The sequence below is a fragment of the Microtus oregoni genome, unplaced genomic scaffold (genome assembly GCF_018167655.1).
Source record: "Microtus oregoni isolate MIOR12 unplaced genomic scaffold, Mior012 000022F_ref0000154, whole genome shotgun sequence".
NCBI lineage: Eukaryota > Metazoa > Chordata > Mammalia > Rodentia > Cricetidae > Microtus > Microtus oregoni.
In genome coordinates this window covers 32106515-32123113 of record NW_024543081.1, presented here as the reverse complement: position 1 = coordinate 32123113, position 16599 = coordinate 32106515, and the positions used below count along the sequence as shown (strand labels likewise).

Below are 16599 nucleotides of genomic sequence, written 5' to 3'. Positions count from 1 at the left end.
GTAACAGTTTTTGGTTCTTTTCACTCAATGCTACATTCTAATATCTCTCCACATTGCCAGGGGCTCGTTAGCGGTTTAAGACAACCCATTGCATCTGCTGTAGTTCCCTTTTCCCCTTCCTGTTGAGTTGCACTGGACCCCTAGGTTCTTCACAAGTCTCTGCTTTCACCAGCCATCCTGTAATGAAGGTACCTGTGTGTGTTTCCCAAGGGAAGATGCTGTGTGGGAATTTCTCCAGCCTTTTTATCCAGGAGTGAGACTAGGGGGTCTCAGGGAACGTGCACATGAAATTGCACTGAATACAGACAGAGGGCGCTCTGGAGCACTGTGCTGATTTACACCACCCTACGTCTTTCCTATTACTCCGTTGGAGCCCCCCTTTGCCGCTTCTTACGCCATGCTCTCTCCCCACCTCCTCCTCTTCACCTCCTACTATCCAATTTTGGAAGGTTGGGTTTTGCTTTGGTTATTGGGGGTTTGCTATCCTATGGGTGTCCCCTTCGGTGCGGGTATCTGTGTTCTAGCACAGCATAGATACCTATGGGAATTTGTTGGATTAACTCTGCTGGTGAAAGTCATACCCAGAGGAACGAGAACCTCTGAAGACCTTGACAACCGCAGAAAACACTCATCAGTGCTGAGTTGTGCAACATGAAATGCAGAGGACATTTGGCAAGTGTGGAAAAGTGTTACGACCTGTAATGAAGTCAACCGCCCAGTCAGGATCTCATGGAACCCCAGGGTTTGACCCTGCTTTCCACTAAGCGCACGTGATCGTATGCCCCATGTACTGCCTACGTTTGGGGGCTCACTGACTTCTGAAACCTCAGTCCCTGCAGATCTGCACACTGAGAGAGACAATCAATGCAGAGGACCTGTGCCCTAAACATTGGCTTTTATGTCCACACAGTTTCTCTAAGGGATGAAGAATTAATACTGCCATTTGTTGATTGCCTAATCGTACAACAGATGCCATAAATGATGGTCTCATTTTATCTCGCAGGAAAATAGTCCCAGAAATAAGGAAAACAAGGCTTAGAAATGTCAAGAGCTTGCCTTTGGAAGCCAGCTGTGTTCCATGACTGAAGGAACTCTCTCTCATTCATCTTTTTCAGATTCACTAGCAGCCATCGAGTCTTCTGGACTCAGCTCCTCCCAGGATTCCCCGAAAGATCACATCTATGTGGATGTTGAGCCACCACCTACAGTGGTACCGGACTCTGCCCAGGCTCCGACAACCACCCTAGTCGACATCCCTGACTCCTCTCTGATGCTGGAGCCTGAGCACAAACCTGTATCCCAGGAACCACCGAAAGATGAAAAAGTCAAGGTGGGTCAGTGTAATCTGCTTCCTGTTTGCCAAGCTCAGGGGAATTTGCACTGGAAAAATCCAGACTGCCACTAGTTATGTGTCCTTGAGCCAGCAATTTAAAATCCCTGGCTACTAATTTCCTCATTCATAATGAAGATTGTGATGTCTACCTCAAAGTACTGCTGGAGGATTGGAAAGTTACTATGTATGAAATTAAAGTGCTAGTCAGATACGACAGTAATCTTTAATGGGACAGAACCTCTTCTAAATTCATTAGCTTGGAAAGGTTTCTTCATCCAGGAATACTTGCACAAACATCTAGAGCCTTCTTTGTACAAGGTCAGACATGGCCAAGATGTGTTCTTTGAATTCTAAAGAGGAGAAAGACTCTCCATCCTCAGTTAAGTGGGCTTCTGGGAGGTGTCTGCTGCTATAGCAGCTGGAACATGCTCAATTGCTGATACCAGTCTTCTTCAAAGGCCTCCTTTCTGAGATATATATTGTTAGCCATTGCATATAACTAAATCTCTTCTACTTCCCACCTCTTATGCATTAGCTGTCACTTCCCTGCCCTTCTTAAACGAGAAATGAAGCTAACTGTGGAGTTCCTTCTTCATGTCACTAGAACTTTCCCACGGTGAAGTAGGCTTGTGTCATCATCTTCAGTTGAGAAAACCGAGAATCACCTATTTCATAGTAATTGCCTACTGCTTGTTGACCCAAGGCTGTCTGCCACCGACACCCCTTCTGTGTCTAGGACCCTATCTCCTCCACTTTACTTGGAGCTTTCTGGGTTTGGGCTGAAGTCACATTGCATCCCTAAAGTCAAACACAGTATACAGCATCTTTGTAACTGCTGACTGAACTAATTCAAGGATGGTTGAAGATATGGTTAAATGTTCAATTATTGAAGCAACAAGAACTGCCACCACAAAACCAACAGATACCTCTGTTCACCTCTCACTGGGCATCTACATACACTCTTCCTCTGATAACCAGTTGGCTTCTACATGTAATGAACCAGGCCCAACTTGTAACCTGCCTCTCGTCCCTTAGCAAGATCCCAGGAAGCCTTCCCGGAGATCCACCAAAAGGAGAAAAAGGACCATAGCAGATGAATCAGCTGAGAATGTCATCGATTGGTGGTCTAAATATGACGCCTCCCTAAAGAAAGCACAGAAGGTAAGGCCTCCCCTGTCTGGGATAGTCGAGGGAGAACATGGCATCTTCTCCCTCTTCTCCTCCCTCAAGGCCATGCATCTCCCTTTAGATTTCAGTATGAAGAGCCTGAGGGCTTAAACATGATCCTGTCTGGTGTTCCACTGTGGTCTGGTCAACTTATCAGAGGCTAAATTTTTAGAGCAACCTGGTCCTTCCTCTCTTAACCGCTAACAATTGCCCTCAGTTAGGGGCAGAATTTCAGGTCCCAATCCTCTCTCTATATTGGACCCAATCCTCTCTATAAGGCTCTGACGTGAACTTGCACAGGCCTTCTGCTTGCTGTCTCAGGAGATGCCATGTGCAGATGCCCTGTCGTGTCCAGAATATGTACTTTTCTCTTGGTAGATGACTAGTCATCCACCACCTCTGGTTATTACACCCTTTCGCCCCTCTTTTCCACAACGACCCCTGAGTCTTTGAAGGAGGGGTGCAGTATAAGTGGTCCCTGGAGAGCCGAGCATCCAAGGATGTGTGGGCATCCCACAGTGGCCTTGATGGAAAAGGGACACAAAGCTGGGAGAGAAGAGAAGGAGGGATAGATCTGGATGGAGCTGGGTGAGGGCTGAGTCAAAACTCAACCTTTGATAGGGGAACACAGCAAGTAGGCACAGGAGGTGCTCTTAGTGGCTGCAGCTGAGGTTGTATCCTGTCAGGACCCCAAGGACAGGCCAGTACAGATGCCTGAATACTAATAATAGCTCTGGCCTCTACTGAAACTTTAACCTCTTGAGAACCCTGGAGATGGATTTGGGGTTGAGGGGTTCACTGGGTCTCTTTGTCTGTCTTCTCAATGTGATCACATTGAATAAATCTGGTTTTCACTTTAAAAAAAAAAAGAAATTGTCAAAGAACTAATTTTAAAAAGGTTAACTTTTTAAAATGTGCTTCTATTAACTGCAGTAGGGAAAAGCATAGAAGACCAAGGCTCCTGGATACAAGATCCCCACCTCCTGACTAGAGCTGGTGTGGTACAGAAGCTCTGTTGAACCATTGAAGGCTATTCAATACAGTCCATATCTGTAGGCTCTAATCCCTGAGAAACTTAGGGAGGTCCGCACGGGGAAGAGGATCTCAACAGGGAGCAGCAGGAGGAGTGGGGGACACCCAGGTCACAGAGCAGCAGGACTTCAACAGGAGTCTACATTTGTAGGGGGACAGACCCAAGTAAAGGAAAATCTTGGCCCAGCAAATAGCAATAATTGGTGGGTTACCAGAGGAGCCCCAGAGTCCCATGAACATGGACTAAGACAAGGATCAAGTCCTAACACTAGAGAGCCGTGGGGAATGGGCCTGGAAATTCAGGCTACAGCTTGGGGACCAATTTTATTAAGATTTATCAACACCAGGTTAAAAAGAAAGTAAGAATTGGTCACATGCTCTCATAGCTGAGGCTGTTGGGACTCTGTAGATTAGACAGATTGCATTTTCATCCAGGACTGCTGAAAAACAACGGTGTACAGTGAATTAGCAAATCAAACACTAACCCTTGCCTCCATCCCCCTTCCTTTTGCTGGATGGATGTCTCTACTTCCTATGAATAGTTAACCCTTTGTTGTCTCTCTACAACCCTCCTCAACCCCTGGTACCCACCCAAGGGCCCACTATAGCAGCAGGAGGAACTCCTGGGGCAGGCTGTGGGGTGCTCCAGGGAAGTGTAAGATAGATTTGTCCTCCCTATAGCTGAGGAGAGCCTGTCACAGAGAACAATGGTCTCCACCTGGGTGACACTATTGTTGGGTGTACAGAAACCTGTTTTCTAGGGTTAGGCCAACCCAACTGCTAGGAGCCATGTCGTCACAGTTACACTGCATTCTGGAGACTTCTTGGTGACTATTTAATATTCTTAAAATGGCAGTTCTGGGGACACAGACAGCTGGGAAATCAATTAGGGCAGATAGCACTCCGGATTTGTAACTTAGACAGAGCAGTGTCCATACTCTCTGTATGTCACACTCATTATTTCTTTTTCTTTCTTTTTTTTTTTAAGGAAAAGGAGAACAACCTCAAGGAGAAAGGGGCCACAGGTGAGTAGCTATTTGGGGGTGCTTGGGTGTAGAATGGGGCCAGTAGAGTAAGTGGAGTCATGGGAGTCATGGAAAACATGTTGTGGTTCACCTTCTTTGTCCTCATAAAGATGGGCAACGCATGCCGAAGGTCTTCCAGAACCTGCCTGGCCAGCTTTGGGTTCAGTCCCCCAGTACCAGAAAAGAAAATCTTGTCAGTATTGGAGCTGAGCTGGCCTGTAATTCAGTTTAATTTCTGGAATGACTGGCTCGTGTCCTGTGCAGCGCTTTCATACAGAAGTAGCAGGATAAAAATAGGATCAAGCTAGATGCACGGGCCCACACTAAGATAAATGTGAATAATGCTGAGTGCACAGATCTGGATTCAGGATCCAGACTCACTTCACGAGGACAACAAAGGCAGCTTGAGAAATGACCAAGAGTTCAGTTCAAGTCACAGCCTAACTACCGCAGTAACACACCAAGCAGCCAAGAATGGTTCAGATGGCATGGACAGTCACATACACATGTGCACATGGTGCATGTATACACACACACACACACACACATACACATGCACACACACACACGCACGCGCACACACACATACACATGCACACACATACACACACACATACACATGCACACACACACATACACACACACGCACACACACACACATGCACACATACACACACACACATACACATGCACACACATACACACACATGCACATGCACACACACACGCGCACACACATGCACACACATACACACACATACACACACATACACATGCACACACATACATACACACATACACACGCGCACGCACACATACACATGCACACACATACACACACATACACATGCACACACGCGCGCGCACACACATGCACACACACATACACACACACGCGCACACACACATACACACATGCTGCATCTCACATTCCTCCTATGACCAGACATCTCCAATAGCATTTTCACTGTACACATGAGACAGGGACATAAAGAGGTTGAGTTACTCATCCAGGGCCACAAAGCTGGAAAGAGCAGAGCTCAACATCCCTCTCTAGTCACCTTGTCTTTACACAATGCAGCTATAATTTACTAAATAACATTACTAGCATGACCTTGTATAAGACTCTCAACACATTTTAGCCTCATGTTGCACTAGGTGACTCTCAAGACCCCAAGGACATCTGAGAAGAAAGAAAACAAAAACAAATTCAGGGTCTTTTTTTCTGCTAGCTGGGGGAAAGAGAAAGTAACATACCTTCAGACCTGGCCCACTTAACACTTTGCCTGGCCCCACAGCAGCCACAAACACCGTATTTACAGATGATACAAACTGTAGGGCTGTATGTAGTAACCCCGCAGTTAACAATCCTATAATAATTTCTGCCAAATATCCACAGAGGCCAAGCCAGGCGAGGTGGTGTTGGATATAGATGACGTCCCCAAAAAGAAGAAAGACAAAGTGCTCAAGAAGAAGCTGAAAGATGATGGAAATGATGGCATCCCAAATCTGGCTGTCTTGAAGGTCTGTGGGCCCCAGGGTCTCCACGGTGGGGTGCAGGGCTCAGCACCAGGCTTCTCTTGGTGCTTTGGTCAACTGTAGTGACTCTTTCCTAAGCACTCACTCACACTGTCTTCATTATAGTTACCGATGTGGGGAAATAAAATCACACGTGCATGCAAGCCAAGACAAGGAAGCTTGTTCGTTTGTTTTTTTTCCACAGCCCTATAGTCAGAAAGGGTATAATGGACATTGCTTAGCCTCAGCCCGGGAGGTCATTCACAGTGTACAAGTTCCCTTCAGCTCCTCTTGCAGCACAATTTTGTGTGCACTCAAAATAGCAGGAGCTTTCACCAAAGCCAGTTCCATCAGACCAATCTTCCTATTAGTGAGTGGGTATTAGCTAGAGGCATATGGATGGATACAAAAATATGAAGTACAGCAATTACTTACACAGATGATCAAGTTGGGTAAGTCATTTTGAGAGGAAATTTGAGTATTTTAATTATATTTCTAAACCTCAAATTGAATTCTACTTTGCATTTCTAAAGTCTATATATTATTTTCCACTTGGAAAAATTTTATGTCTGTATGCATTATAATAAAAATAAACATGTCATGTTAAATGTGTTAAGAATTAATAAATATTAATGATTTCAACTTCCCAAAGGTACTACAGTCTATATTTAATAGCCAATAACATTAATTAGGCATAAAAAGGGTTATTGTGTTTATACCTATGCATTTAAAAATGATTTATGGGCTGGAAATTTGGCTCTGTAGCTAAGAGCACTTGATACTCTTGCAGAGGATCTGGGTTTGGTTCCCAAAACTTACTTGGAAGCTCACAAGCATCTAAAATTCTAGTTCTAGGGGGTTCTGACATCCTCTTCTGGTCTCCACAGGTACTAGGTATACACATAGAACAATACATAGGTGAAGGCAAAACATTCATACACACAAAAATAAATAACTATTCAAAATGTTTTCAGTTGACTATGCTTCTTGGAATTAAAATTTTTATGCAACGGGCTTTATAAAATGCATAGTAGTTAACTTTAGGAGTGTTTAGCCAAATGTTTTCCTTGCTAAGAATAAATCAACACTAATAAATCAATAGGTCATTCCTATTATATCCTGGTGAAGAATTTGTCTATATTTTGTTTGTTTTCAAACCTTGAATGCGAATGAATTTAAAGGTGACAGAGTAATTAACCTTCCATCTTCTTAGTATATTCTTCCTTCTCTCTAAAGATATACTTACCTTGTCCCTGGGGCATATTTCAAGGCCATTTTTTTTTTGAGAATTCTGCTCTTTCTCATTAAACCAACACTAACCCTTTTGTATTAGGTCTTTTGCATGACTCAGATCTAAGTACCTGAGAGAACAACTTGGGGGAAGGGCTCGTTTTGGCTCATGGTTTCAGAGGGTTCAGTCCATGCGTGCTCAGCCCGTGTGCTTGGACAGATCAGCATGGTGTCAGGGGCCTGTGGAAGAGGAAACCCAAAGAAATGAAATCATTCTGGTGAAGCTCAGAAGACCAGAATGGTGAGATGTAGTCAAGAAAGGCTGTCCTCATGAGTTTCAGATGGGAAAAAGGACTCTGCTGGGGACTGAGCCAGAGGCCGTTCCTGTCACATCCCGGTGAAGAGTTTGTCTGTGTTTCGTTTGTTTTCAAATTCTGAATGCAAATGAAAGGTGATGGAGTAACTAACCTTCCCTCCTCTGAGTGTCATCTTCCTTCTCTCTACAGATATACGATGGTGATCTTGAGAGCGAGTATAACAATTTTGAAGACTGGGTGAAGACCTTTGAACTCTTCAGAGGCAAATCCACAGAAGATGATCACGGCCTAGATGGAGACAGAGTCATAGGAAAGTTCAAGGCAGGTTCCCAAGTGGACCCCATTCTTTGTCTCTCTCCATAAATGTCAGCCATAACTCAGTTCTAACAATGACACTGTGATATGGGACACGGCGGGGCAGGGGAAGCATCCTCAGTGCCCACCCAGCACCTTCTTTGAAACCCCACAAGGACCAACCACAGTCTTTGGAGATATTTTTCATTTGTGGCCAGTGAGTTAAACTCACTCTGCGGAATGTAAGAAGACATAGTCACTACCTGTAAGGACCATGGTCCTTTGCTTTGCTGTCCCATCTATAACACATTAAGTACGTGATCTATTCAGACTTGCCAGTTGAAAAACTAAGAAAAATCAAACAATACAGACCCATTTTTTGGCAGACTTGGAGGTTCCGTTTACAAAGCAGCCCCTAATATCTAGTTCACCACTGCATGCTGGATCTTTAATAGGCTGCACCTTGTGTTGAAATGAGTGGAGTGGCTCGGTTTGCCAACCTGGATTTGAACCTGATTTATTATAGTAGCTAGTGGCATGTAGTAGCTTGTAGCTTGAACAATATATTTCACCTCCCAAAGCTTCAGTTGATGTATCTGGAAAGAGGGACACTGTACTCAGGGCAGAAGGAGACAGTAGGGAAGCCTGGGCACAGCATTTCACAGCTAAGAACACTCAGGTCCCATCGCCACACTCCTCATGCGATGGCCCAGCGATGAACACATTGATTAGCGTACTGACCCCATCCACTAGTGCACCACGAATAGGAGCTGAGGCATGCCATTTGTATAATGCCCAAGGACACCTCCCCTCCCTTGTGACAAAGGGTGGCACTAGCCCATGTCCTTCAGACACTTGGGATGTGCTCATTTTCCCACCACTGGGCTCACTATGGTTTTTCGTGGGTCATGTGACCGTTCCGTTTTCTGACCTATGTTCTGTGGTTCCAGGGCTCCTTCTGCATCTACAAAAGCCCCGAGGATTCTACCTCAGAGGACAGTGGGCAGCTGAGAATCCAGCAGGGAATTCCACCCAATCACCCCATTCAAGTGCTGATCCGGGTGTACATTGTCGCGGTGAGCCATCCTCCTTTAGTCTAAGTGGGTGGATTAGCTTACCCACGCTGCTATAACAAAATACCACAAATGGACTTAAACAATGGAAAGGTATTTATCACAGTTCTGGGAACTGTAAGTCCATGATTACCTGGTGGTGGTGGTGTCTGCTGGCTTGTAGGCATCTGCCTTCTTACTGTGTCTTCTTGTGGCCATTCCTCTGGAGGTGGAGGGAGAAAGTGCAGAGTTTGAAATTTACAGCTTCACTCCTATGACATTATTGACTTTGGTCGTCTGCCTGTAGCCAACCATAGGTCCAATACCTTTAGACTTCAACATATGCAGTAAGAGTACCCAGATCAGTCCATTATAGGGCGTAAAGGTTATTCAGGAACATGGCATCTCCTGGCTTTTCACTTCCTGGTGTACAGGGCTTCGCTGAGCAGCTTTATCAACCAAATTCAGAAGCAGAGCACTCCCAGGGAAGACAGTGTGAGGAGGAGCCCGAGAATGTCCCCAGGACCCAACAAGGCACTGAAACCACCCCCCCCCCAAATGTCTTTGCTAAAGCACTACTATAGTTAGAAGGTTCATTGTGAATTTTGTTGTTGTTGTTCTTCAAGATAGGGTTTCTATGTAGCTTTGGAACCTGCCTTGGAACTTGCTCTTGTAGACCAAGCTAGCCTCAAACTCACATCGATTCTCCTGCCTCTACCTCCTGAGTGCTGGGATTAAAGGCATGTGCCACCCCTTCTCAGCTTTGAATTCATTTTTTTAAAAAAAAACTCAAAATACTATGTTCTCTAGGTTTCCCTTTTTGATAATGGGTACAAAACTTTAATTATGAAACTTTTGACTTATAGGGAAAGTAGAAAATCGAACTTGATGTTCACTTATACAAATCCTAGTGGGTCATGGATTTGTCTTTAACTTGTTGCTTGGATTTGATTTCTGTGATGGTCTTTGATTGTAGTAATCGTATTCAGTGCTACCTCTCCTTGTGTTGCTCATATCCTTTATAAGGAACAACAACAAAGCATAAAAGAAGAGCAAATTGCCCAAAGTGGTGGCATAAGCCATTAGTACCAGCACTCAGGAGATAGAGTTCCAGGCCAACCTGGCCCATGTAGAGAATTCCAGGCCAGGCGAGCACACAGTGAGACCCTGTCTCAAGAACAAAACACAATTAATGAGAAGAGAAAATGACCTGTGTGTTGATCGTGCACTTCTTGGGTACCCTTCTCTCCTCCCTATCATTTTGCAGCCATGTGGCAGGGGTGTTGTGCTGGAGTCTTGGCCTCAATAAAAGCAGTCTAGCTGGAAAGTGTGGCGGTGCTTATGATAAATCTCACACAGTGCTGGCAACCTATAATAAATGCCCGCCTACAGGATGCTCCACAATAGCCTTTTCAAACGTCATTCAGCAAGTTCCCGGTGTCCCGGGAGATGATGAATATACATCCCTCAAGAAACAGAGTGTGTGTTCGAGTAAGTTTGAGAAGTATTGTGTTCGGTGATTGATCTTTTTTTCTCCAACTCTGGAGGTTCTCAAAGTTCATATGAACACTAAGGGCCCAGAGAATTCAGGAAATGAATCTAGTGAGCTGCTAAGTCCTCTGGGCTGTCTCCACTTCCGGCCCCCACTGTTTTCTCTCACTGCATTGCAGCGCTCTGAGATGCAAGCCTGCTGCACCTCACTCGTCTAGTGCTGCGGTGAACCAGGTTCCACCCTGAGACAGGTCTGGGCTGCATGGAAGAGGTCTGGCTTGGGCTGAAGTTTGAGGGCACGGAGGACTTGAAGGGACAGAATAAGAAGATTGGCCTAGATTTCATTAGCAAGAAAGTTACTGCAGGATGGAGAGCCGGTGTTTGGCACGGACCTTGTTAGTGGCAATTGTGTGTGTTATCTAACCACAATTAGCTGGTTATCTAACCCACTGATTTTAAAATAATTTAATAAACACTAAAAAGGTGCTTAAACAGTAACTGAAAATGCACACAAAAAGAAATCAAAGTTTTTTTACTTTGTTCCTCTCACTTCACAAGATACCACAGACATTTTTCCAGATCAGTACAGGACTTCTTTCCTTTTGGTGGCCAGATGCTGTTTTCTTGAGTGGATAGAAGATCACTTGTTTGTGCAACAAATATTAAGAAGACCCTGTTCCGTGTCCTTGAGATAAAGCAATGAACAGGACAGAACTCTCATTCTCATGGAGACCACATCCTAGCTCCAAGTGGAAGCATAAAAGTAAACAAAGGTGCTGGACAGTGGTGGTGCATGCTTTTAATCCCAGCACTTGGGAGGCAGAGGCAGGTGGATCTCTGTGAGTTCGAGGCCAGCTTGGTCTGTAAGAGCTAGTTGCAGGACAGGCATCAAAGCTACACAAAGAAACTAGATTTCAAAAAAACAACAAAACAAAAAATAAAAAAGTAAAAAAATAAATTAAAAAATAAACAAAGGAATAGCAAAGCACACAGGTTGTATTAGAGTTCACTGCTGTAGAGAATTAAACGTCAGTGATTCAACAAGGGAAAACAGGGGAGTGACTTATTTCGATTGTGCTTTGGCATGTGACCTGTTTACAAACTTTGGCTCTCAGTAATCTCTAGAGAGCATTCTTAAATATGTAGCTTGATGTGTTTATCCTGTTCTGTCTGCAGGAGACAGTCTCAAATGTGGGGCTGTTTCTCAGCTTTCTTCACTTCCGAGTTTCTTGGTTTTGATGCCATGTCTTAGTGCCCCCTACCATGGAAGCCACCGCATCCGCTTTTGACAGCCTCAGGCCCAGCCAGCCTGTCACTAGGCTTCATGAACTGAAACACATCATCATTCAGGGAACCATGGTTAAAGGCAAGACTCACAGGGTAATGACTTTGGGAACCCCTGGTGCTGGGCAGGGTTTTTAGGGCCATAGCTTCACAGGAAGATCCAGAAACAAAATAACTTGCCCACAATGACATAATTACTTGTAGCTAGAACATGGGCTCATGTCTTCTGCCTCCCACTCCAGTGTGTTCCTCACTACCATGAGCCAACGACTGGTTTCCTCTGGGTAGACGGCAGCAGACAAAGATGATGCCAATATGGTTTTTGGGTTTTTTTTTATCAGCAAGACTAGGATGTCAAGCAGGGCTTCTTTGCTTAGGCTGCATTCTAAAAATCTAAGGAACTTCGAAAAGTTCCAAAGCTCAGGACCCAGAAACATCTCAAGACAGAACCTGGCACCTAAGTGTCCCCACGTGCAGCCATGGTTGAGGCCACCGGGTTAGAGTCATTTTCTTTGTCCTCCCCAGGCATTTAATCTCAGCCCAGCAGATCCAGATGGCAAATCAGACCCCTACATCGTCCTCAGACTTGGCAAAACAGAAATCAAAGACCGGGACAAATACATCCCCAAACAACTGAATCCAGTGTTTGGAAGGTCAGTGGCCATCCCAGTTGTGTTGTATTGTCCTTTCTGCGTTGGCTGCTGCTGTCTTCCTGAAGGGTGGGCAGAAATGGGGTGCATGTGGACGGGTGTCTTAAGTAAAACAGCAGCTGAAGATTGAATATTGATTTGTGCTCATGATAACAGCCACCAAAGAGCCACAAAATGTAGGAAGTTTTCCTATTTGGGATTTGGTATGTAGTTATCTTTAGGCAAGTAGTTTTATGTCTATTTCCTAGGTCTTAAAAGTACCTTGAAAGGTCACAGATGCCACCTCTTAGTTCTGTATCGAGAGCTTTCTTCCTACAATCAAGACATCTAAAATACAAAGAGGTTAAGAAGTGTATTCAAAACTGAAACCCAAGAGGGGCATATGAGTTCAGGCTTGAGAGAGCATGCTTATTTAAATGAGTAATAAGGATCATAATCATAAAAATTTCCAAAGCAAATTACTGTTAAAACACAGCTTGAAATAATGGACCAAATGCCCAGTAACTGTTTACAGAATTCACATATTGAGCTACAAGCAGTTTTAATTCATAAAGCCTAGCTTATGACATTATATGATTTTCACTGCAATGGTCTATGAAAGTCACAGAGTATAATGACTTCCACTGCTTCATCCTGCATTGAAACTTGATTTGGAAACAATGAGCCTTAGCTGAAGAAAAAGAAAATAGCTAAAAATGTGAGCTATAAGGAGCAAACCCAGGTCCTCCTGCAAGAGCAACGAGTACCCTTAACCACTGAACAATCCTTCCAGCCGCACCCAGTTGACCTTATAATGGCATATCATACGTGTCTCCTGTCTGAGTCTGGGCTCTGGCTACCACTGATCTTGGAACCTGGGTTTCATTGTCATGTACACTCTGGAACTTTATGAAGCTAACTTTGTCTCCTTGAAGCTTTCCTCTTTTATAAAGCAGCAATGACACCTGACTCTAGATTCCTTTGGAAGAACCTGTGAAACATCCACAGCACAGTCAGCGTTCAACACACATCCACACCTTCCTCTCCTCTTTGGATGCTGTAGCAATAGCTTAACTAAGTTTAAATTCTTCTTCTTGAGGAACGAAGAGCACGGGATGAATCTCCACAAGAAATATTATAAATTCATATATCTATTTGTATTGGCTTTGGACCCCATGGCATTTGATTAACATCAGCTTCTTAGATTTTATTGCTGCTGAGGAAATGAGGCAATAAACGACCTAGCCGGTCTGGATTAATGGGAACGATTAAAATGACAGTACCAGGGAAGTGTGCCCTTGTTTCTCTGATCGAGAGATGACCTTTACTGCGATCTGCCACTTATGTAATCACGGCTACATTTTTTGCCGTTACGGTTTCCTAGATGTAAAGTAGACTTGTTCCATCAGCCTGATTTTATGCCTCTGGAAAGTCGGAGGTCTGTGTGACGGATGTGCCTCCCACCTGCACACAGCTTCACGGGGCTACTTTCACAGTCTGTCCAGACGTAGATGGTTGGTGGGATTCATGTTTCATAGTTACTCTAGAACACACATTCCTGGCACAATCCTCCTGTGTCCCAGAAGGTGGTGTGTCTAACCCATGACTTAGGGACCCCCCTCCTGATGGGACCACCTGCTGGGGTGTTCATACGAGGATGTCACAACCCCTTCTGCTAACACCCTGGCTCCTTGAGCTGCCTCCCTTTCCCCTTCGTTGTTGCCGGCCTAGGTCTACTTGAGTGTGTGTTCGTTCGCCATCTTCTTCTCTCTACCAGGTCAGATCTGTCTGTGCTTGAACTCGCGTAGGCCACTGCTACTCCCCAGCACTGCAGACAGTGAGTGCCTGGCACACACTAAGTGCTGTATCATATGTATTTATTGTGAAAGAATGGATGAGCGAGGGAAAGAGGAGGTACCCAGACAAAACTTCCTTCATTTGATGGGGAGCTCAGATCGGACTGCATCCTTCTAACGCTGAGTGTGACCACGGTCTTTGGCAGCTCTTCCCAGCTCTCAAAGTTTCCCATAATCTTTATCACCTTGGAAACAAACAATGGGCTCCCTGGTTACTGAACTTGGGTGACTAAAATAGCTCACTGACTCTGATGGCTCACTTCCCTCTGCAGGTCTTGGTCCTAGCTGACCCTCATCTGCCCACTTTCCTGGTTCCCCGAAGATCTCTCTCTCTCTCTCTCTCTCTCTCTCTCTCTCTCTCTCTCTCTCTCTCTCACACACACACACACACACACACACACACACACACCGCTCCCAGTTATGGAGACTCCATCTTGTGTCAGGTTCTCTGCAGTCTGCAGGGATTCTGTGACTACCGAGAGAAAGACGAATGGGGGATTATGACACTGTTGCACATCCTGTAGAAACAGGGAAGGGCGGGGCTGAGTTCCAGGTCTAGAGGCAGGAGAACTGTCTGCTGTCTAGCTCCAGGTGAAGGGACATCTCTCTGTGCCTGTCTACCCTTTCCCACAACACTTTGCCTGTGACTCCACCTCAGCTCCTGCCATCTTCTGTCACTTTCTTGTGTGCCCTGCACACTAGAAATTATTCCACTCTTAGGACCTGTCTGTCACAGAGAGGCTGTGTGACAAACACCAGAAGTTAGGAAGTGAATGAAGGGACAAAGGAACTGAGGGACATCGGTGCTTTGAACCTCTGAACCTCTGCACACCTTCACTGCCTCAGCTTTTGCACATGTGGTGATTTTTCCTCTAGCAAGTACATTGAATGGCATTATCACTGCCATATGATGTAAACCTAGGAGTTCCAGGGAGACCAGGAATCCAATCTTAGTACGGTGGTTTCACAAAGCCTTTGGATGAAAGCTCCAGTTAAAATTCAGGCAAGGTTAAACCATGAGCACAGCTTGATGAGAAGGCCCAGAGCCATCACATACTCTGTCATCATTGCCAGGGTCCGCGAAGCCCTTATTAAGCCCTTCCCAGTGGTTACCACGGTAATAGCAAAACTCAGTGATGGATGTTGGGTGCTTGCTTCCTGATGTACCTCCAGAATAGCCATGGCAACCTAGAAGCCAGGATTTGAAGGCACCTCCATGCTTAACAGATGAAGAACACCTGGGTTTCATCCCGGAAGAGCACCTGTGCAGCCTGGGCCTTTTAGAGCCGACTCCATCAGTTATAATCCCTGGCACTGTAAACCGCCTGTTTTTCTCACTGTGTGTGTGTTTGGGGGGGGGGGGGATGGTGGTGTTGGTAATTGTCTCCTAGATGGTTTGCAGTCTCTGTTACACTAGACTCAGGATCCCATCACAAGTTCCAGGAAGGGCTGATTTGTGATTCTTCACTTAGGTTCTCTAGATTTTGACTCTCTTATCTACAAAGTAGAGGGATTGGCTATAGATTTCTCAAAGCAACAGCCATTAAATATGTAGTCTCTGCAGGCCAAGCGCAAGCTCCAGTGTGGCAAAAATCAGAGGATGCTATTCTGTTCTCAAGTCTTGCGGAGACAGCCTGTGATTCTTTGTTTCCATAAGCAAGGTTTTCTTTTTGAGAGCTCCTGCTGGTATTCCTTGATAAAGAGGTGGCAGAAAGGAATGAAGATATTCTTAACTGGGTCTGAGCTGAAAACCAGGAAGTGAGATTTGTGTGTTGTATGATCAGCCTTGCATCTAACCACTACACTGTGTTGTAAAGAAGTCCTGTTCCTTCTCATCTTCATTCAAGGACGGTGAAAGAGTTTAAGTAACATCCCCAATATTTAATAGCCAGAAAGTTCAGGTCCAAAATCAGATTGAAAATCAGGCCAAAGTCCTGAATAAACAACTCTCAGATACGGCTGGTAAAAAGGCAGATCATTGTCTATCGAAATTTGACAAAGGAACCATAAGTACCTGTACCTGGATAATAAAGTACACAGATTCCTGTCAGTGCTGACTGAATTTCTGGTCCAGCCAGGGCATCCACCCTGGGAGTTAGCTAACTGAAAGGAAGCTGGTGGAGCTCCATACTGCCAAACACTGCTGACTCCCAGCCCTCTGCTTGGACTCAGGTCATTTGAAATCCAAGCCACTTTCCCAAATGAGTCCCTGCTCTCCGTCCTGATCTACGACCATGACATGATTGGGTCAGACGACCTCATCGGGGAGACCAAGATCGACTTGGAGAACCGTTTCTACAGCAAACATAGAGCCATCTGTGGTCTGCAGAGCCAGTATGAAATGTAAGCTCTTTCTCCTTGGAGACTCGCT

General features: G+C 45.1%; 1 protein-coding gene across 1 annotated transcript in view; it reads left to right on the top strand.

Moving 5' to 3' along the window:
- Fer1l6 (fer-1 like family member 6) overlaps positions 1–16599 on the top strand; it is a 148753-nt gene that overhangs the window by 112388 nt on the left and 19766 nt on the right. Inside the window, exons 28-35 of the mRNA XM_041672085.1 lie at positions 1116–1330; positions 2369–2494; positions 4521–4557; positions 5957–6081; positions 7812–7943; positions 8867–8992; positions 12269–12396; positions 16401–16571. Coding sequence (XP_041528019.1) covers positions 1116–1330; positions 2369–2494; positions 4521–4557; positions 5957–6081; positions 7812–7943; positions 8867–8992; positions 12269–12396; positions 16401–16571 — 1060 coding nt within the window. The remainder of the gene's footprint in view (positions 1–1115; positions 1331–2368; positions 2495–4520; positions 4558–5956; positions 6082–7811; positions 7944–8866; positions 8993–12268; positions 12397–16400; positions 16572–16599) is intronic.